The sequence below is a fragment of the Xyrauchen texanus genome, chromosome 6 (assembly GCF_025860055.1).
Source record: "Xyrauchen texanus isolate HMW12.3.18 chromosome 6, RBS_HiC_50CHRs, whole genome shotgun sequence".
Taxonomy (NCBI): Eukaryota; Metazoa; Chordata; class Actinopteri; order Cypriniformes; family Catostomidae; genus Xyrauchen; species Xyrauchen texanus.
This window is the reverse complement of record NC_068281.1, coordinates 5268137-5290434: the sequence shown is the minus strand read 5'-3', so window position 1 is coordinate 5290434 and position 22298 is coordinate 5268137. Positions and strand designations below refer to the sequence as shown.

General features: G+C 42.1%; 1 protein-coding gene across 2 annotated transcripts in view; it reads right to left on the bottom strand.

Annotated features, from left to right (window-relative positions):
- LOC127645030 (contactin-associated protein-like 2) overlaps nt 1–18039 on the bottom strand; it is a 60087-nt gene extending 42048 nt beyond the window's left edge. For both annotated transcript variants that reach the window (XR_007970760.1, XM_052128525.1), the window contains exon 1: nt 17690–18039. Coding sequence is in view for 1 of the 2 variants with exons in the window: in XM_052128525.1 (XP_051984485.1) it covers nt 17690–17759 (70 nt within the window). In the remaining variant the exon portion in view is untranslated. The remainder of the gene's footprint in view (nt 1–17689) is intronic.
- Between the last annotated feature and the right edge of the window lie 4259 nt (nt 18040–22298).

Here is a 22298-nt window from a genome sequence, read left to right as displayed (position 1 = left end):
ACCTGTCCTCGTTAGTTTCCCATTGGTTTCTGTTCATCACCTCATCATGTAATTTTGAGTTCTGGTTGTTCATTGGTCCTGTCTTGTATTTATACCCTGCCCGTTTGTTCAGTCCCTGTCGATTGTTGAATGTTGGTAATGTTTGTTAAGCCTGCTCTGTGTTTCCTTCCGAGTTCCCTGCTTATGTTTGTTTCCCCATCGTGGGTTTTCCTTTGTTTGTCCATTTATTTCAATAAAGTTAAAACTGCGTTTGGATCCGCACCTCCTCGTCTGTCTTCACTCCAGCCTCATTCATAACAGAACGATCGACCACACAATGGATCCAGCAGTTTTTCGGGCTAACTACGAACTGCTCTGCCTGAAGCAAGGGGACCGACCGATAGAAGACCACATCCACGACTTTCTTGTTCTGGCAAACGTTTCAGACTTCCCTAATTCCTCCCTTGTGGTCTTCTTCCGAGGCAACCTGAGTGACGGGCTGAAGGAGCGGTTGCCACCAGCAACGCGCGACTGGACGCTCCGCGCGTTCGTTGAGGAGACCCTACAGGCCTGCGGTTCTCCTTTAACAGTGGACATCATCGAGGAGAACCCCGTAGCGCCTCCCACAGTATTGACCCTCCATTCGCCCGTGGTTCGTCCTTTCACGCCTGTCAACGAGCCAGCGCGGCCCTCTTCGTCTGCCCGGAGGAGGAGGAGAAGACAGGCTTCCGCCTCCCGGCCCACGCATATCACTGTGAGCGAGCCAGTGCCCACGCGATGTCACGGTGAACCAGCGCCTGTCGCCTCCGATGTCAGCGAGCCAGCGCCTGTCGCCTCCGATGTCAGCGAGCCAGCGCCTGTAGCCTCCGATGTCAGCGAGCCAGCGCCTGTAGCCTCCGATGTCAGCGAGCCAGCGCCTGTAGCCTCCGATGTCAGCGAGCCAGCGCCTGTAGCCTCCGATGTCAGCGAGCCAGGGCCTGTAGCCTCGATGTCAGCGAGCCAGCGCCTGTCAGCCTCCGACTGTCCCAGAGCCAGCGCCTGTAGCCTCCGATCGTCAGCGAGCCAGCGCCTGTAGCCTCCGACGTCCCAGAGCCAGCGCCTGTAGCCTCCGACGTCAGCAGAGCCAGCGCCTGTAGCCTCCGATGTCAGCGAGCCAGTGCCTGTAGCCTCCGATGTCAGCGAGCCAGTGCCTGTAGCCTCCGATGTCAGCGAGCCAGGGCCTGTAGCCTCGACCATCCCAGAGCCAGTGCCAGTAGCCGTGACCGTCCACGAGCCAGTGCCAGTAGCCGTGACCGTCCACGAGCCAGTGCCAGTAGCCGTGACCGTCCACGAGCCAGTGCCATTAGCCGTGACCGTCCAAGAGCCAGCACCAGAAGCCTCGATCGTCCAAGAGCCAGCACCTCTCGAGCCTTCCAGGGCTCCGTCTCTCAAGCCTCTCGAGCCTTCCAGGGCTCCGTCTCTCAAGCCTCCCGAGCTTTCCAGAGCTCCGCCCTCCGAGCTTCCCAGAGCTCCGCCTCTCAAGCCTCTCGAGCCTCCCGGGGCTCCGCCTCTCAAGCCTCTCGAGCCTCCCAGGGCTCCGTCTCTCAAGCCTCTCGAGCCTTCCAGGGCTCCGCCTCTCGAGCCTTCCAGGGCTCCGCCTCTCGAGCCTTCCAGGGCTCCGCCTCTCGAGCCTCTCGAGCCTTCCAGGGCTCCGCCTCTCGAGCCTCTCGAGCCTTCCAGGGCTCCGCCCCTCAAGCCTCTCGAGCCTTCCAGGGCACTGCCCCTCAAGCCTCTCGGGCCTTCCAGGGCTCCGCCTCCAGAGCCTCCTACGGCTCCGCCTCTTCAGCCACCCGAGCCTCCGACGGCTCCGCCCTCAGAGCTTCCCGAGCCTCCTACAGCTCTGCCTCCAGAGACTCCCGAGCCGCCCTCGGCTCCGCCTCCTAGGCCTTCCTCGGCTCCGCCTCCTACGGCTCTACTCCCCAAGCCTCCTATGGCTCTGTCTCCAGAGCCTCCTATGGCTCTGCTCCCAGAGACTCCAGAACCTTCTAGAGCTCCGCCTCCCGAGCCTCCTCTGGCTCCGCCTCCTACAGGCCCCTCCTGAGCCACCTTCCTCAGCTCCACCTCCTGAGCCTCCCTCAGCCCCGCCTCCTGAGCCTCCCTCAGCCCCGCCTCCTGAGCCTCCCTCAGCTCCGCCTCCTGAGCCCCCAGAGCCTCCCTCAGCTCCGCCTCCTGAGCTTACAGAGCCTCCTACGGCTCCGCTTCCAGAGCCTCCTACGGCTCCGCCTCTCGAGCCACTCAAGCCTTCGACGGCCCCGCCTTCAGAGCCTCCCGAGCCTCCTACGGCTCCGCCTCTCGAGCCACTCAAGCCTTCGACGGCTCCACCCTCAGAGCCTCCTATGTCTCCGTTCCTAAAGCCTCCCACGGCGCCGCCTACCTCGGCTCCGCCTCCTGAGCCTCCTTCAGCTCCACCTCCTGAGCCTCCCTCAGCTCCGCCTTCTGGGCCTTCTGAGCCATCACCTCCCTCGGCTCCGCCTCAGAGGTCCTCCTGGGCTCCACCTCACGCGGCTCCGCCGGCCTCCCTTGTGGCCACTCCATCTCCTAGGCCACCAAAACCGGCCTCTGTCCTGTGGTCACCTCCCAGGTCCCCTGAACCGGCCCTTGGCCCACGACCACCTCCCAGGCCACCAAAGCCGGCCTCTATCCTGTGGCCTCCTCCCAGGCCTCCTGACCCGGTCCCTGTCCTGTGGCCTCCTCCCAGGGCTTCTGACCCAGTCCCAGTCCCGTGGACTCTCCCCAGACCTCCTGACCCAGTCCCAGTCCCGTGGCCTCCTCCCAGGCCTCCTGACCCGGTCCCTGTCCTGTGGCCTCCTCCCAGGGCTTCTGACCCAGTCCCAGTCCCGTGGACTCTCCCCAGACCTCCTGACCCAGTCCCAGTCCGTGGCCTCTTCCCAGGCCCCCTGACCCAGTCCCTGTCCAGTGGTCTCCTCCTAGGCCTCCTGCATCTACCCGGTGGCCAGCTCCCAGACCATCGAAACCTGTCTCTTTGTGCACCCGTGGACTGTTTAATTTCCCCTTGTTGCCCCCTTGGACTTCCTGCCTGCCCTCTGTGCCCCCTGGACTGCCCCCTGCTCTTGTGCCCCCCTGGTCTGTCTGTCTGCCCCGGTGCCATCATGTTGTTTTCTATGGTTTTTGTATTGGGTTTTGTTTTCTCGTTTTTGGATCGTCTGGGATCCGATCCTTAGAGGGGGCTATGTAACGTATGACCTTGTCCTGTTTTACTGTTTCCCTTTTGTCTCCCATTTTGATACTTTCGTCACTCCATAGTTTTCACTTTTGAACCTTCTGTACCTCCATAGTCTTGTTAGCCATTGTGTTCATTGTTCATTGTTCTCACCTGTCCTCGTTAGTTTCCCATTGGTTTCTGTTCATCACCTCATCATGTAATTTTGAGTTCTGGTTGTTCATTGGTCCTGTCTTGTATTTATACCCTGCCCGTTTGTTCAGTCCCTGTCGATTGTTGAATGTTGGTAATGTTTGTTAAGCCTGCTCTGTGTTTCCTTCCCGAGTTCCCTGCTTATGTTTGTTTCCCCATCGTGGGTTTTCCTTTGTTTGTCCATTTATTTCAATAAAGTTAAAACTGCGTTTGGATCCGCACCTCCTCGTCTGTCTTCACTCCAGCCTCATTCATAACAATCATATCAGGTACAGTGAGAATTATGATTCAGTTGCTTGGAGTAAAACTCATTTTACGGTTTATCCTCAGACAGTAAATTGCATATTTACTATCTAGTTTTTAAGCCGCATAGCCTATTAAATTTTCAGTAACCCATGAGAGCAAAACCGAACCAAAGGAAGAATGCAAAATGATATACTACTCTCTTGCTGAAAGAAAACTCCTTCAATATTTCATAGTTGACTGCAGTGGTCTTGCAGAGCCAGACTGTTGCAAACTTTGTTTTTGTTTCAGACTAGTTCTGCAGAAGCATTCCCCCTGACTTCTTGAAAATTGTTTTAACTGAAAACTTCTTGTTATGATTTCTATGCTGCTATCCACAGCACAGGAAACAATATAATTGCTTATTTTCACTTATTTTGGTGAGGAACGTGGCTTATTTTGGGCTTGTTTTTTCAGACCAGGGCCGTTTTCCAATAAAGATCGATCTTCGTGGTTAAGAGCATTTTCTACTACCAAATTTATGAACGTTCGTTATTTTTTTTACGTGCGTTTCCCAAAATTGCAAATAACATGATTGCGCAAGCACACGTTTAGAGAGTCGCTGTCCGTGTGACAGTGCTGAAATGTGACTGTGCAGTGTTTCTCTTCATCTTTTTTATATGTGCATAACCTTTTTTTATTACCTTATAACCTCGCTAATATTTGTTTAAAATATTTTCTTAAATATTCAACCTAATTAACGGCATATTAACATATTCTTTTTACAATAATTGTGTACAGAACTGTCTATTTCTTTTACACAATCTGCTTCCATAATCAGGCGTGCATGTGTAATATTTCGTTTTCACACATTTCTCTCGATATGAAAGCTTCCAGGATTAGTGAAGACAGCGGAGGCCCTGTGTATGATCCTGCTAATTACAAGCTTTAATTTCATTCAACATTACGAGGTTCACCGAGTTATCACGCAGCGCAAAATAAGCAGTCATTTAGCAGACGCGTTTTAGGGACATTCAACAATAAAGCGGGGGTCTACTCTTTACTCCCAAAATTGATAACAGTGACAATGCTGCATGCGCTGTGCTACACAACTTGTAGTACTGGCGAGAGCACATTTGGGTGTCAGACAGGAAGAGGAGACAAGGATGATGAGCCAATATATACTCACGGTTTTCATGCAGTTATTGACTTTATTTAAATTGTATCAGGTGTAATTTCACATTTGTCCTGCAGGTGTCTGCAGAAGTCTATGTGCTTGCGATGCTCTTAGCGCTGTACGATTACTCAAGAGCACTCTTAAATCTATGAGCATTTTCAAGTACTACTTCAGTTATGATGCTTTTGGGAAACGGGCCGCAAAAGTAAGATGAATCGTAAGATGGATTCTACGATCTACTTAGACTAACGATGCTTTTGGGAAATGAGGCCCAGGTTGCTTGGTTCTCTTGCAAGGTCTGGCAACACTGCAATTGGTATGTCATGCACCCCTTAGCGCAGAGTACTATCGTTTTAGAAAAATGTTAATAACCGTTCTTTTTTTTTTTTATTCTAACCGGTTACCATTTGGGTAGGAGGCTGCGGAACTTCTGAACCGTAACGAAAAAATAAAATTTTTGCTCAGAACAAACCGAAATGGAAAAACATTTCTTTTTAAATGGGACTTTCCTCTCTAGAAATCCACAGTGCTTAAAATGCTAAACGTTGAAGAAACACCCTTAAATGTAAACAGGAAGGCTATCCTAGTCCACCAGCTGTAGACCAGCACCAAACCAGCACTAATCAGTATTGAAATTCATACTGGTCTAAGCTGCTCTTTTCAGCAGGAACACAGTAAATATTGATCTGTAAGCTTGAATCTTATTGTACCAGACAAACTCTAGACTGTGCAAGTTTCAGGATCAGATGCAAGATAACAATGGTAGCAAGGTTATCGATTACGTTTTCTTACCAAAGCAGATGTCTGAATTGGATTCAGCTACGTCAAGGGAACATCATGGTATCTTCTAATAGAACGTAAGTACATCAAATGGAGCAAGTTTTCCCATTTCTATTCCATATAGCAGATGAGATCAATGTTTTGTTAATCTCAATATATTTCAAGGCTCCAGGGGTGGATCTATACTTTTTCGTGGAGCGGCAGGGGGGGGGGCATGCAGAGTATGAGGGGTGGCAACACTAAAGCAAGCACCCATGCGTAGTCCTTATGGATTCAAGTACCAAGCTTCATTGCAACAACTACTAGTTCATTAATTGGAGTCATTATCAAATTAGAAATATCAGAGCACCAAGACATTGTCTATTGAACACATCAACAAATTCTAAATGCTCCTATGCTTCACATATAGAAAGGGCAATCTGGACTAAATGTCTACCCATGGATGGAAAATGTATGCATATCCCATGTTATTCTACTATTTATGTCCTGTAAGACCATCACCTTTGATGGTCTCACATAATATGGTAATTTCTTCATCTGCAACAATCAGTCTTGGGATTTTGTTAATCAATAGATGAATACATAGATCAGCAATTTGATTGAGAACATGACTGATTGATCTAGTGGTAACTTTTTGACTTTTAGTTTTTAGAGGCTTTGGATTCTAATTCTCCCAAATATAACTTTATTTGAATAAAACAAGATTCCATCTATACGTCAGTGGATGGGTGTTACACTTTAAAAATAAAATAAAATAAAAGATGCGGAGAAACGAGAGTAGCGGAAACACAGACACATTTAATGACTGGAAAACAGCACGTTTCCCGCAGTGGTCAAAGTCCACCCCTAGGGAGAAGAAAACTAGGATCCAGGATGAAGTCCGAAACCTTGAGGAAGAAGGGAGAAGAGCAAAATCCATCGAGCTCACAACTCAAGGCACCTGGACGAGGTGGAACCTCCCGAAGAGAACAATCACATGGAGTGAACTGTGGCGGCTGGAGCCCTTCCGTATATCCTTTCTGCTCTGAGCAGTGTATGACACCTTACCAACCCCAGTCAATTTGCACAGATGGGGGATGGGGGAGGACCCACTGTGCAAGCTGTGTGGTGGGAAAGGAACGATGGCGCACATTCTGTCAGGGTGTAAGATCACATTGACACTGGGGAGATACAGGTGGCGCCATGACAGGGTGTTGGCTGAGCTTGCAGACATCCTGGAGCATGAAAGGAGGAAGAAACAACCAGTCAAAGCAAGACCACAGTTGAGTACCATCGCCTTTGTGAAAGAGGGCCAAAGACCTGTCGTCCACAGCCAAGCCAGGCAGAATCTTCTGCAGACAGCCCAGGGATGGGAAATGGAGGTTGATCTCGGGAGGAAACTCCACTTCCCCGAGGCGGTACTGGCCACAACTCTAAGGCCCGACATCATCATGTGGTCTCCAGAGGGAAAGAAAATCATCCTGGTGGAGTTGACGGTGCCGTGGGAGGAGGGCTGTGAGGAAGGTGCAGAGAGGAAAAAAGCCAAATACCAGCAACTTGTCCAAGACTGCCGTGACAAGGGGTGGACAACATGGCTGATGACGGTGGAGGTCGGGTGTCGAGGGTTCCCAGCCCAGTCTGTGTGGAACTTATTGTCAAAGGTTGGACTGAGAGGCCACTTGAGGAAAGCAGGAGTTCGTAGGCTGGAAGAAGCATCAGAGAGAGCATCCTGTTGGCTCTGGCATAAGAGAGAGGACACAAGCTGGAAGCCTGGAAGAGAGGGGCAGTGACCTGGCCAGTCACTGCCGACCTGCCAACTGGAGGGTGTTGTGGTTAAGGGTCGAAACACCCAGAGAAGGTTGGGGACCACCTGACGACCTCTCATCCAGGCCAAGGCTTCATCCATTAGAAATGGGTGTATGTTAGCATCGTAGATGTGTTATACAACTGAACAGTTCTGTATATGAACACCAAAATTCAGACAGCTTCAACCACAAACTCTCCGTTCCAGGAGTGGGAACCTGGAATGCACCTGAGCGCCCATGAAGGAGATGACACAGTCCACGAACAACCCTCTCCCATAACACAACCCAGCCATGAAACACTCAGTTTATATAGGGAGGAAACACACTGCGCACCGGTGCACCCCATCCACAATCAGCTCACCTGGTTAAGGGAGAGAAAGAGAAAAAGACAACACACACACACACACTACATACACACAAACAATATGGTCGAGAAGGCTATCACAATGGGGGACATGGGAAAAAGAGCACGAGCTGTGGCAAAAATGCTGACACTATAAAACACTGATCACAGTCGCAACGAACACTTATCATGATATTCAAAATAAACATTCCAGCACTGGATCGCCAGTCAAAACACACAAAGATGAAATAGAAACTCCAACTCAAGAACTGGAGATGTTTCATCTGGATTATACCTGAGGGAAACTATTTCCAAAGAGTGGTGAGGACACGTCTCAACCCATAACTGGCAGCGATGTATCTAATAATCATTCAGTGAATTTTTGGAAACAAATGAGAAATCCATCTTTTACCTCTTTTTTTTTCTCCATGTATCTATCCATGTGGTCAATGTTGTTGAGGAAATAAGCTCATCATCCCACAAGCGCTGCAATAGGTAGGCGATTGGCTGCTGCTGCAAACAATCACGTGATTGGTTGCTGCTGTAATCAATCAATGGGTCGGTAGTCATTTGTGCGTTCCTTGAGAGTTTATTCGGTTTGACATGAATAAACACCTACACAATGTCAAAATCAATGATGATATACTTACATTTGGATACTTATGCTGGGGTGGCAGATGGAGTGGCAATGCTTTTTCTTAGGGCAGCATTTGCCACCCCATGCCACCCTGGTATATCCACCTGTGCGAGGCTCATAGTAGAGCTTTCTTTCTAAAGCTGTGTATGGTAAGTGTTTGGAGGACCAATTACAAAAGTTCTTGGAGTTGCAGGGAACTTTTTCCATTGTGTTTTTATAAAGGCACTTACAAAGGCATTTATTTTTGGAAAATGAGCAGGTGCAATCGGACAGCCCTACACAAAAACCTGTTGTTGAGCTTAATTGCACCTAGAACCTATAACTGTACCTATATGTTTTTAAAGGGATTTTATGAGCATACAATGGAATCCAACTATAAATTCTCAAATATACCTATATAAAGAATTAATTTGAAACATTTGATTTCTTGGGAAGAATGTTAGCTTCAGTCACCATTCACTTTCAATGGATCTTTTTTTTATGCAATGAAATTGAATGGTGACTGAGCTGTCATTCTGCCTAAAATTGCCTTTTAGGTTCCATGGAAGAAAGAGACTTATGTGGATTTATTACAACATGAAGATGAGAAAAGAAAGACAGAATCTGAATCTTCAGTTGAACTATCCCATTTTTTTCCCATTGTACACAGCAAATATAATGTATGTGTGGCAGCGGGGGCGTGGTCAAGCGCCTGTCCGGGAGAGGAAAGCGGTAAGGGCGGTTACACCTGAGCTAAATTATGCCTAACACCTGTCTCTAATTCCAGTGAGCACGAGGAGAGCGGCATAAAAGCAGACTCCGAGCCTCCAGTCCGACAGAGAGAGAGAGAGCCCAAAAAGCAACCCAGTGTGCTGTGTATTGTAGTGATTGAATTGTTCAGTAAAAGAGAAAAACGGCAATTAAAAAGCCTACCATCAGTTATCAAACCCCGTTTCCTGTCTCCTCCTTCCCGTAACTTTGTTACAGTATGTAATATAAAGATGATTCTTAAAAATACCAGTGCAGCCCAAACAATTCCAACCCACCTTTCAGGGAACATTAATTTTATGTAAACTCTATGAAACGCATATTTGGACACTTAAATCCACTTTATATCCATGGATTCATTCCTGCTCATGAGAGCCAGCAGCTGCTCTGAGTCAACATGTTTAATAACCTCTGTGGTATAAGCTGTCAATTATGAACAGCCACATCTTGAATTAATGAGTTGACAGTGTCATCGCAAATGGCCTTTGTTTGCCTTCTCTTGCTCTCCAAACCACATCTGTTCATAAATTGGGATTTGATTGAAAACATGAGCTCTCAGTGGCTGGATGTGGAGAAGGGCCTGCTGGGGGGCTTTGTGTCGTTCATGTCTCCCTGGGTGTTAGTGAACTGTGATTCAGATTCATTGAGCAAGCTCAAGCTCTGAGTGATAATCAGACATAAGGAGTAATTGAAGTCTCCAGAACCTATACAGCCATAATGAGGTAAATCACACACACACGCATGCATGCACTCACACACAATCATTATGAGGACTCTTCATTGACATAATGATTTTTATACTGTACGAACTATAGATTCTATCATCCTGATCCTAACCCTAAACCTAACCCTCACAAAAAAAAACTTTCTGCATTTTCCATTTTCAAAAAACATAGTTTAGTATGTTTTTTAAGCTATTTGAATTATAGGGACACTAGAACTGGCCTCATAAACAACATTGATGATTCTTAGACTCTCAATAATGTAATAGTCACTTTTACAGCAAAATGTTTTAATTTAATTTGAATCTATCAAATATAAACAGCATTTGATTTTGGGGTAAATTATCTATCCAAAAATGTTTATGGAAACATTATGTAGAAATGCTACAGTAAACAAAATGTTAACCTTAGCACGTAAAGTGGAAATTATATTTAATTTAACAAGACAATAAATTATATATATATATATTAATTGTATTTTTTTATTTTAATTTTAATGTTAAAAGAATGTAAATATTATACAGTAAAAAAGTATTACTATAGGTTTACTTTACCATGTATGGTAAACAATTATATATAATTGAACAAGAAAATACATGTCATAAAATTATTAATTTGTTAATTAAATTAACAATACAATACATATTACAGTAAATTATTGTAAACATTTTTTTTGTAGATTTAATGGAAGAATTATGTAAAAATGCTACAGTAAAAACTGTTAATTTGTTAACCATAGAATGTATGATGAAAAGTTATATTTAATTTAACAAGACAACACATGTAATTTTACAATAAGTTATTGTATTTTTTTTTTTTTTATTTGAACAGAAAAAAGTAAAAATCCTACAGTAAAAATTGTAACTGTAATTTTACGGTAAATTATTGTTAAAAAACAACCAAATAGTTAACTGTGAAATTGTATATTATGTTTAACAAGACAATACATGTACTTTTACAGTAAACTAAAACGAAAAAACTTTCTAAGAAGTCCCTGCGTGACCCATCACATTTGATATTTTATTGAAATGTTTAAGCTTCTTCTTAAAATTATGTTACGTTTTATTTTTAGCTAATATATTTTGCATTATTTTAATGTTAGGTGTGTTACCCTTTGTGTTTGTGTATGACACTGTGCACTGCCTATTCATATTTATTGGCCATTGTTCCTGGAAGAGCCTCTCTTGATGAAATTGAAGTCATCATGTGGCCTTTTGTAACACCACATGTGTTATTACGGTGGTTAACAGTACATTTACAAAGCATACTTTTGTAGTCCCAATATGGCCATCCATCCATTCACCCATCCAGCCCATAAAGGACCTTTAACTAAATGTATACTTTGTTCATGAGTGAACAGTTAAAACCAAATAACCACCAATCTAACCAACTTCTGGAGGTGTGACAGTACAGACACTGAGTGTGAAACACATAGGGGTGCATGCTTGCTTGTAGGCTTTTGTTCAGTTGTGTCCATCTCTGTGTGGACAAAGGGAGGTGCCTGGTGGATGGGGGAGGGGTGAGATGACAGGTGGAGGCACACACTTTGACAAATCAAGATGGCAGGTGCCAGGAATCTAAATGAGCTCCCTCATTAGCATCACAAAACACAGTGTTACTGATCTAGAGGAGCTGCCACAGCCAATAGGAGAGCTCGAACTGATCTTATGAATATCTGTCTGTATTACAGAGCAGAATTATGTCATGCGTGTTTTATTGCCAGTCTCTGCAAATGATACCAACATAGCGTTAACTGGAAAATCTTTGAATGGATAGTTATAATTTGGTTCACACAGATATGTTTTGGTTTTGTTAAGACCTGTAATATTTTAGTCTACCACTGTGTGCTGATTTCTACAATGATATCTGATTCTATTGTGTGTGCGTGTGTGTGTGTGTGTGTGTGTGTGTGTGTGTGTGTGTGGGTGTGAGCGTGTATTTATCACTTTGTGGGTACACTAGATGGACTCTCCATACTATCCTTATGTCCCCATAAGGATAGTAAAACGTTTTTGACCTTGTGGGGACATTTTGTCGGTCCCCATAAGGAAAACAGCTTATAAATCATACTAAATTATGTTTTTTGAAAATGTAAAAATGCAGAAAGTTTTCTGTGAGGGTTAGGTTTAGGGGTAGGGTTAGGTTTAGGGGATAGAATATAAAGTTTGTACAGTATAAAAACCATTATGTCTATAGAAAGTCCCCATAAAACATGGAAACACAACATATGTGTGTGTGTGTGTGTGTGTGTGTGTGTGTGTGTGTGTGTGTGTGTGTGTGTGTGTGTGTGTGTGTGTGTGATCTTAAACTGATTTCAAATAAAAAAAAGTACTTTATTTTTATTGATAAAAATAATAATAAAATTTTTGTGTTATAATAAATTCTGTTAGAAACAATATTTTTTCTTGGCTGTTTATTATTGGCAAATACAACTGAGAGACACACTGAGGAAAACTTATATTTATTATATCATAAACTACATTCATAAAGTAGGAAGGGCATTTTCTGTAAATGGTGTATCACATAGCAAAATCCAGATATTTAAGATATTTAAAAGATTGACTTCTTATCAAGAACAATATTAAAAAATTACAAATTCTGCACAGTACACTGTAAAAAGTAGCAACCTGCAACTCTTACCTTAAGGAGCTATTTCTACCTTTACTGTAACCCTTAAAATTAGTTGTGGTGCAACCTAATGTTACTAGAGAGTAATGGAAAAGTATTACTTTTGACTACTTTATGTACTCTATGCATGTGTAAAATATAATTTCTCATGAAAATGTTGCCGTGAAAGCATGGTGATGCTAATTTGATTGCAAAATGCCCCATGTTTAACTTCTATTTAACTTATGTCCAAATGCAATATTTTTTTGTTTGTTTTTTTTCTTACTACAACACACACAAAACAAAGTTGTTACATACAATTATTACCTTAAGGTTCTATATCGACTAGATCTGTTCCTTAAAAACTATTTTTTTTGTCAGTGTAACCTTGTGTATTTATTTTAGGTAAATTTTTCATAGTAAATAATATTTCTGACTTGAATAAAACCAGATTATTTAAATGTTACCACATAGAGCACACTTTACATGGATAGTTCACCCCAAAATAAAAAAAAGTCTCCCATCATTTACTCACCCTCATGATATCCCAGGTGTGTATGACTTTCTATCTTCACCAGAACTAATTTGAAGAAAAATCTAAAAATATCTCAGCTCAGTAGGTCCTTAAAATGCAAGTGGATGGTAATCCGAATTTTGAGGGTCCAAAAATCACAGACAGTCAGCAAATACATCATCCATATGACTCCAACTGTTAAACGAATGTCTTCTAAAGTGATACGATAGTTTTTGGTGCAAAAAATATACATATTTATGCACTTTTTTAACTTGAAATAATTGCTTTTGGTCAGCAGCGGTATGCAAGGTAGAACTGGGACATGTGCGACACACCCAGAAGAGCAGCCCTGTTTATAAGTGAGAAGGGGGAATGCTGTACAGTAGCTTCATTGGTTTTGGATTAGATCTGTATTTATCTGTTTCTTTACACACAATGGTGCACTTGTGTGCTTATCCTGGATGTCTCAACCGAGAGGAGAACGTGAGATTACATCCGTAACATGGCAACATAAATGTATTTGCATTTATGCACTTGGCAGACGCTTTTATACAAAGCAACTTACAGTGCACTTATTACAGGCACAATCCCCCCGGAGCAACCTGGAGTTAAGTGCCTTGCTCAAGGACACAATGGTGGTGGCTGTGGGGATCAAACCAGCGACGTTCTGATTAACAGTTCGGTGCCTTAGCCCACTACGCCACCACCACTCCACATGAGAATACATCACACGAGCGAACACATGAACTCCACCCTCGCATGAAGCATTGAATTATAGATAAAAAGTACTTAAATATTGATCTTTTTCACACCAAAAGCCATCGTGTCCCTTTAGAAGACATTAATTTAACCGCAGGAGTCATATCGATGACGTTTATGCTGACTGTCTGGGATTTTTGGAGCTTCTTAAGTCGGATCACCATCCACTTCCATTTTAAGGACCTACTGAGCTGAGATATGTTTCTTCAAATGTGTCCTGTGAAAAACAGTCATGCACACTTGGGATATGATGAGGGTGAGTAACTGATGAGAAAATGTTCATTTTTTGGTGAACTATGCCTTTAAGGTTACCTGACAAATGCTTACTGTAGAACCTGTTTACAACATGTTGCTGTACATCTGCAAAGCATCATGGTCAAATTTCTTTGGCGGGTGAATTCTACAGTAATTATATTTTTCCTGTGAATCACAATACAGTAATTTGGAGCTGGATTTTTTTTCAGCAGTAGAAACAATAATCTGTTTTTGCTGAAGGTACACATTGCATTATTTCCAACACAGACATTTTCTAGTTTTTGCTATCACACAGACAGAGGAGGACCTGACATTTTTATATCCTCCATAACATTAGCAGTTACACAAATGATGGAGTATAATGATATGCTGACGGCCACCTCCTTTTCTCCACACTATTTTGTTGCAAGAGCTTACTGACAAGATTCCACACTTTCTTCCGCCTTTGACTTCAGCAAGGTAACTTTGCTCATTATTTTGCAATGCTACGTTAATTTAGTTTCCTCATGTAAATTTACCTGTGTGTTTAACTTTAAGAGTGCACTGGGAGAAAGAAGTAGAGAGAGTCATCCTCTTTAGCTAGTAAGCTAGTGTGCTGAATATTACCAAAATAAACTATTTGGACATTCAATTTTGATAGATTGTGTTATCTGGTGACATTTATTTGATAATGTCATCAATAATATTAACATTATTGGATAAAATTAAATTGAAATTGTGTGTGTGTGTGTGTGTGTCTCCACGTGTATGTGTGTGTGTTAGTGCACTAGCTAGCTCCGTTTGGAGAAGCTTGTCACTTGTTTTTCTCTTGCTTGCTACCATGAGGCATGGGTTAACAAGTACTGAAGCGGGCCGAGGCGAAACAAAACGCAACAATGGGTAATACTTTTAAACAGCACATCATTTTTGATAGGATCATGTATTTCTCTGAGCTTCATCGCAGGGCAGACTGCAGCAGCTAAGTTGGACAAATTGTTGCTAGCCTAACTTGAGCATACAGGGGTCTTGTTCCCAACTCGTGGAAGTACAACCGGTCCTACTCGATCTGCTCTGAGAGGGATTCGAACCGGTGTCACTGGGGGGTGGGCGCGCTAACGAGGAGGCTAAAGGTTACAGCCTCTAGCGTCAGTCTCGAGGCCAGGGAAGTGAGGTTCACATAATGCACAGCTACCTACCAGCTGGCTACGTTACACTCACCCCTCTAAACCTCACTACCATCCGGGTCACGGCACCACCGTAACTGCTCCGGCTCAACCCGCTCTGAACAGGATTCGAACCGGCGTCTCCAGCATGGGAGGTGGGCGCGCTAACGAGGAGGCTAAAGGTTACAGCCTCTAGCATCAGTCTTGAGGCCAGGGAAGTGAGGTTCACATACTGCACAGCTACCTACCAGCTGGCTACCGTTACACTCACCCCTCTAAACCTCACTACCATCCGGGTCACAGCACCACTGTAACCGTTCTGGCTCAACCTGCTCTGAGCGGGATTCAAACCGACATCTCCACCATGGGAGGCAGGCATGCTAACAAGGAGGCAAAGGCTACAGCCTGTAGCATCAGTGAGGTTTACATACTGCACAGATACCTACTAGCTGGCTACATTTACAGAAGCATAATACATTCCACTTTATTAAGATGTTTTGTACCATTTCGCTCTTTCCTTTCAGTCTGAGTAGAGTTTTCTACAAAGTGATGTTTTGAATGTTTTTTGCAGCAAAGAAAACCACAACAATCATTTCAGCTTCATAAAGGGACTAACTAGTATGCATACAATATGTGCAAACAATGTCGTTTCTCTGCAGACACAATCCCTAGATATATCAAGCATGTTATGTGCACAGAAACTGTGCAAACTTCAGGTTTCCATGTGGGATTTCCAAGTGTCCTTGTAATTTCAAGACATTTTGTGCATTATAGACGCACGTGTACCAAAACCACACAAAACTTAAACCAGCTGGTGTGTGTGTGTGTGTACCTTTGTACCATGCTACTGCCCTTTTACGTACTGTTGTCAGTAGTAGAAATATATTGTGGTATTTCTAATGGGAAATGAGGAGTCAACAAAAATTGTCATAGAGTCATCAGTCTTGCCTATACACTTTAGTAACTAATTCCTTCCACTGAAGGTAAGAAGACTCCAGCACAGGAAGAAGCATCCAGTTCAGGAATAATAAAGTCAGTCTTAGACATTTTATTGCGTAAAATTCTACAGTTTTTGGTTCATATTTAATTGTGTTTTTATGCATTTCCACTTTTAACTAAACATTTTAATTGCTTCCAGTGCTTGGATCTTACTGTTTTATTTGTAAAAATATCTTTGTTTTTGTGTTTTTTTTCCCACATTGAATCAACGTTACTAGGATACATGTGACTGTCAGCGAGTCTCAGAAAGCAAATGTAAAACAATAGTGTACTTGCACACATCTTTATGATTAACAATTACTTTCCTTTGTTTTTTTCTGTTTCTTTCTTTTACATTTGTTTCTAGAAGTACAATCAAATGAACTAAAACTCCCCAAACAATAAATCAATCATTTTAAAACTCTCTAAATATGCATGAAAGATTAACAAAACAATTTCAAGCCATGCAGTTTACATTGTCAGGGTAACTTGAAAAAAGAGGAAGGATTTAGGAAAGTAGTGTTGTTGTTTACAAAATAAAAAAAATTACAAAATGAAAAAGGGTTTACAAATTGAAAAATACAAAATAAAATCTATTTAGTGCCTATGTAATTTCAAATGTAAAATGTTGAAAGTTGAATTAAGTTAAAAAATAAATGTCATTTTTGTGACAAAAACAGTGTCTTCATTTTACAGTTATTAATTTACAGTATTCAAATTAATGCAGTAATGCCTGTTAAAGTAGTATAATATTTGCTGTGATACAAATTTACAATTACAGTACTGTGATTATTACTGTAATAACAATTACAGTATTGCATAGGTGGTGACAGGTGATGCTCTACACTGTCTCCTAGTGCATATCAGATTTCTGTGCAGCAGTTTCTGGTTTAAATACCCCATCTCTAATTCTCTGCATGCTCCATCCCCACCTGTTCCTTTCATTTTTACTTTATACTAGGGTGCCAGCATGTCCATACCTCTCTGTTGGGCATTATTTATTAATGCATGACCTCAAGCGGCTACTTGTTATTACCGCAGAACAATTTCATTCCACATGAATGAATTATACAGTATGTAAACTTGACTACAACAACTATACTTGACTAAAAGAGGTTTTTGAGAAAGAAAGAAAGAAAGAAAGAAAGAAAGAAAGAAGACTATAGTTCAGAGTTCATGTAACTTAAAAATGTGCTTATTTTGGTACCATGTACATTAACTGGTTGAAGTCAATAAAAACTATAGTATAATTTGACCACATTAGGTTATACCAACTATACCAATAACAAAAGTAATTTTTAGGGTCAAATCAGGTAGAAATGAACCTTTAGGTAAACACTTTACATTTGCACTTTTTACAGTACACTAATATTATATTCCCTTGATACACCCATGCAAAGCATTAAAGCATGACATCTCATGTTACCATTTGGCACACATAATACCATTTCTGTACACATGTGTGCATTGATCATTTAGAAGAGCATTTCTTTCTATTAATCATCTATTAAAACTGTAAAACGTAACAATATATGCAGCATATATGTTAGTGACTTATTGAAGAGTCACAGCTGACGCATAATAAGATTATAGAACCCGCGCGCGCACACATAGGCTACACATGTACTTACGGGATGCTGAACGTGCTGCACTGAGGTGTAGATAAACACTCCAAATCCACAAAATCAGAGTCCGTCGCATTCTCACTTTTATCCCGGTGTAAACAAAGAGAACCGCGGCGTTATTCCTCCTTCACGCTCACCCCTCCCTGTACGGAAGGGAACCCACAACAACCTGCGCTATTTCAGCGATCTGTACGTGCGATGTGCGCAATACATCCAGCTATCCTATATTACCCGGCAACAAAAGCCCCCAGAAACGGATTGAAGTCGCATTGTTTGTCAAACCATGTCTGAGAGGAATATCGCTTCACGGAACGCTCAACCTGCATTGTTACACTGAGAGGAGATAAAGAGGAGGGTTTCCGGGCCAGTCGCTGTCCAGGTGCTTAAGTTAATGAGGTCTCGAGTTCCCCCACTGCGAAAGAAAGTGGTGCAGCCCACCAGCACACATGAACGTCAGGAACCGGTGAAACATAAGAGGAGAGGGGTGGTTGGTTGGCTTCTTAAAGGCATAGTTCACCGTTAAAAGAAAATTCTGTCATCATTTTCTAAGCCTCATGTTGTTCTAAACCTGTATGTTTTTTTCTTACATTGAACACGAAATAAGATGTTTTGATAGGAGTTTATATTGCTGTTGTCCATATAATGACACTGGATGGGGACGGGGGCTATCAAGCCATAAAAAGTAGAAGAAAAAAATGTCATATTAGTAGTCCAAATGACTCATGCTCTATAGTCTAAAACCATACAATAGTGTTGCGCAATAGTTAACTGTTATTCACTGAAAACCAATGAGGTTTTATGTTATTGACATGTCACCCTATTTGATTTGGGCTCTATTGATATGGGTTGATCACTGATTTGATAGTGAACTATGAATTTCGTTAAAATATAAACTTTTGTGTTTTGTAGGAGAAAGAAAGTCGTATAAGTTTAAGGGACATTTCTCCCAAAAATGTAAATCTTCTCATCATTTGCTCACCCTCATGCCATCCCAGGTGTCTTCTGCTAAACACAAACGAAGATTTGTAGAAGACTATCTCAGCTCTGTTGGTCCATTCAAGGTGAATGGTGGACAGAACTTTGAAGTTCCAAAAAGCACATAAATGCAGCATAAAAGTAGTCCACACGACTTCAGTGGTTTAATCCATGTCTTCTGAAGCAATATGTTAAATGCGGGATCAATATTTAAGTCATTTTTTACAATGAATTCTCCTCCCTGCCCAGTAGGTGGCAATATGCACATAGAATACGAGTCGCCAAAAACAAAATAAGAATGTGAAATTGAAAGTGGAGATCTTTTACTTACCCACACCTATCATATTTATCTTCTGAAGACATTGATGGAGTCACATGTGTACTTTTATACTGCTTTTATGTGCTTTTTGGAGCTTCAATGTTCAGGCCACCATTCACTTGCAGTGTGCGGACCAACAGAGTAGAAATAGGCTATTCTTCTAAAAAACTTATTTTGTGTTCTGTAGAAGAAAGTAAGTTATACACATCTGGGATGTCTCAGGGTGAGTAAATGATGAGAGAACTTTAATTTTTGGGTGAACTATCCCTTTAAGGTTGCTATTTAAGCCAAAAATCGAATCTTTGACAGATAGATGTGAATTTTCAAACATGCATAACAATCTAACATAATACATTTGTTATAAATTTTAAAGTACTGTATATGTGTATTTTTCTAATATTAGTTTAAATTGGACATAATCACACCAATTCTGTATTATTCCCTGGGGCAATTAGTGGAGTTAGGCACCAATTTTCGTTAATCTAGTACAAAATTACTTCTATAATGAAACATGTGTCATGCTATGGTTTCCAAACAACCTCTCCCTTAAAAAAATAAAATAAAAAATGTATAATATAAAAATCTTAAACGGACAGTTCATCTTAAAAGCAATAATTTCCCAAACCAATATGACAATAAATGCTAGCAGAATTGTATTATATATATATATATACAGTATATAAAATTGTAATTAAAGTGAATGGCAACTTAGGCTAATGATTTTCATCTCCTTTTGTGTTCCATGGAAGAAAGTCATTTGGGTTTTGAACAACATGAGAGTGAGTAAATTATAACAAAAATGACATTTTAGAGTAAATTATCCCTTAAAGGACACAGTTGATTCCACAATAAGGAAAATGCTATGGTAATCAACGAAGGCTTTATCTGAACACCACATGGGATATTAGACAATCGACATGAAACCCATGTTAGGACCTGATTGTTGAATGTGAAATCAGATGTCTGCATTTGCTCTCTGGCATCAGATTTCTGCCGTTTTACAGTGGAATGAAAGAGTGTCCACTAAGGGGCGACAAAACACCATATTGTAATGTTGCCTATCAGTATTAATATGTAACCCTTTCCAACTGTGGCGTGGGAGTGGTGGTGGCGTAGTGGCTAAAGCACAGGGCTGTTAATCAGAAGGTCGCTGGTTTGAACCCCACAGCCACCACCATTGTGTCCTTGAGCAAGGCACTTAACTCCAGGTTGCTCCGGGGAGATTGTCCCTGTAATAAGTGCACTGTAAGTCGCTTTGGAAAAAAGTGTCTGCCAAATGCATAAATGTAAATGTAATGCACTAAACCAGTCAAGCTAATACCTTACTAGTTTTCCACAGGCTTCTCAACTATGATATATAAACAGTAAATGCAGAGAAAACAATTTAAACAAATTTAATGAACAGTGAAGGTATATACATTTTAAAGCATTGGTCACCCAATAATTAAAATTCTGATATCATTTACTCAGCCTGATGTTGTGACTTTATTCTGAAGATTACAGAAGGAGATATTAGGCAAAATGTTCAATTATGTGCAATAATGTACAACATAGTACACTGCTTGGAATACTCCACTTTAACTTCCCTTTCCAGTGTGATAAATAAATCATAATTTTAACAAAGTGTTACTTGCCAAAAGTTAAGCCAAACTTTCCAGCATGATCATTTGCACCACTCACTGAATACAACATGCAACGTGGTGAGGTCATGTGACAAAAATGCATACTACGGTTTGAAATGTTTGCATTTTAAAAGTACTGCATTTCATTGCAGGCTGCATACTGTTTCTCATACTATTAAAATTAGTTTTGGCAGTATACTCTGCAGTATGCACTATACAGTGAACCATAAGGTAGTCTTCCAAATGCAATCTCACAACAATCACTTTTGAAACAGATAAATGACCATGAATTTCATCAAAGGTTTTTCATCATTTTTGTTTCATATCCACGAGAACTTGTAAATATAGCAGATAAACATGCTAACTTAATGAGCACGAAAGCAAGGAGATTTGTGTGTACATTTGATGGATTGATATAAAATGTACATGCTATTGTGAAAGGCCAGATTAGAAGTGATCAAGGAGATTCCCAAGGGTTGGCCTGGCTGAATTCTGGGAAATTAAGAATGCTCTGGGAAAAATAAACAACCGTCGCTCTTTGCATTAAGTTGAAAACAGAGGCAAAGTAAAGCATAAACATAGTGAGTAGTGGTGTTATCAGTTGATTATATATGTGAGCATTTGTGAAGCTTTTTTTGGTGATTTTTTTGTGTATGTGTTATGATTTGGAAAGTTCAGGTTAAAGGTATGACAACAGAAAAGCTTGTTTCTAACTTCTGAAAGAAAACACAACTGTCACCGACAGGCATGAAAGACAGTTGTCAAGTTGATCTGAATAATGCAGTGATAAGGATACAGCTAAATCAGGCTAATAAAGCAAACTGGGGTGCCAGTTCGGGAGAATGAGAGACACATGTGGCTGCTGTGTGTGTCTATATGTTTGTGTTTACGTTGATTTAAGTTAATTTATGATATTAAAACTTATGTTGAATGCTCAGCCGGTTCTCGCCTCGTCCTTGCCCACCGGTTTCACTGGTGGTGCCAAAACCTGGGATGGTGGAGGGATGCGCTGTCCAGGAGTCCTCGCCACTGCCATCCACTAGGGGAGCGGTAACAGCCGTCCGCCAGAGGTCGGAGGAGTGGCTGAGGACCAGGCGATGTCGTGTCTGGGGACCAACGAGACAGTTTTCTCTCTCTCTCTCTGATGCTCCACCTCACTCTTTCCCTCCCCACGTCTCTCCCAGGGCTCCAGAAAGGAGGGAAGACCTGAGTCAGGCGATGGAGGAGTGTGACGACGAGGAGCGTATTTGTATAAAACTATACAAATAAATAATCAATGGATAAATTAAAATGTTCTAAAAGGCATATGTAAAATATATTAACAATATCACTGTGATGAGGAGGAGGGCGGGGCCGGGCTGTGAGGACACATGTTTGAAAATAAATTATTTCTGATGCTCTACAACTACTTTGGAAGTGACCAGGAAGATGCACATCTGTTTGAATTGCTTTCCAGTGTTTTCTTTTAAAAAATCAGAATTGTGCAATGGATTGTGTGTGACTGAAGGCCACATCTGATGCATCCTCCAAAATAAGTCGAACGAAGGATGCGAGACAAGGCTGCCTTCCAAGGGTCCTCACAATTGAGACGGCCTTCGACGGTGCTTGATGACATGGCAGCCGAGATATCCAGCCTAACAAGGCTGCAGTCTTCCAACTGAGAAGCACTCATAGTGAAAAAGGAGTTATAATTGATTTT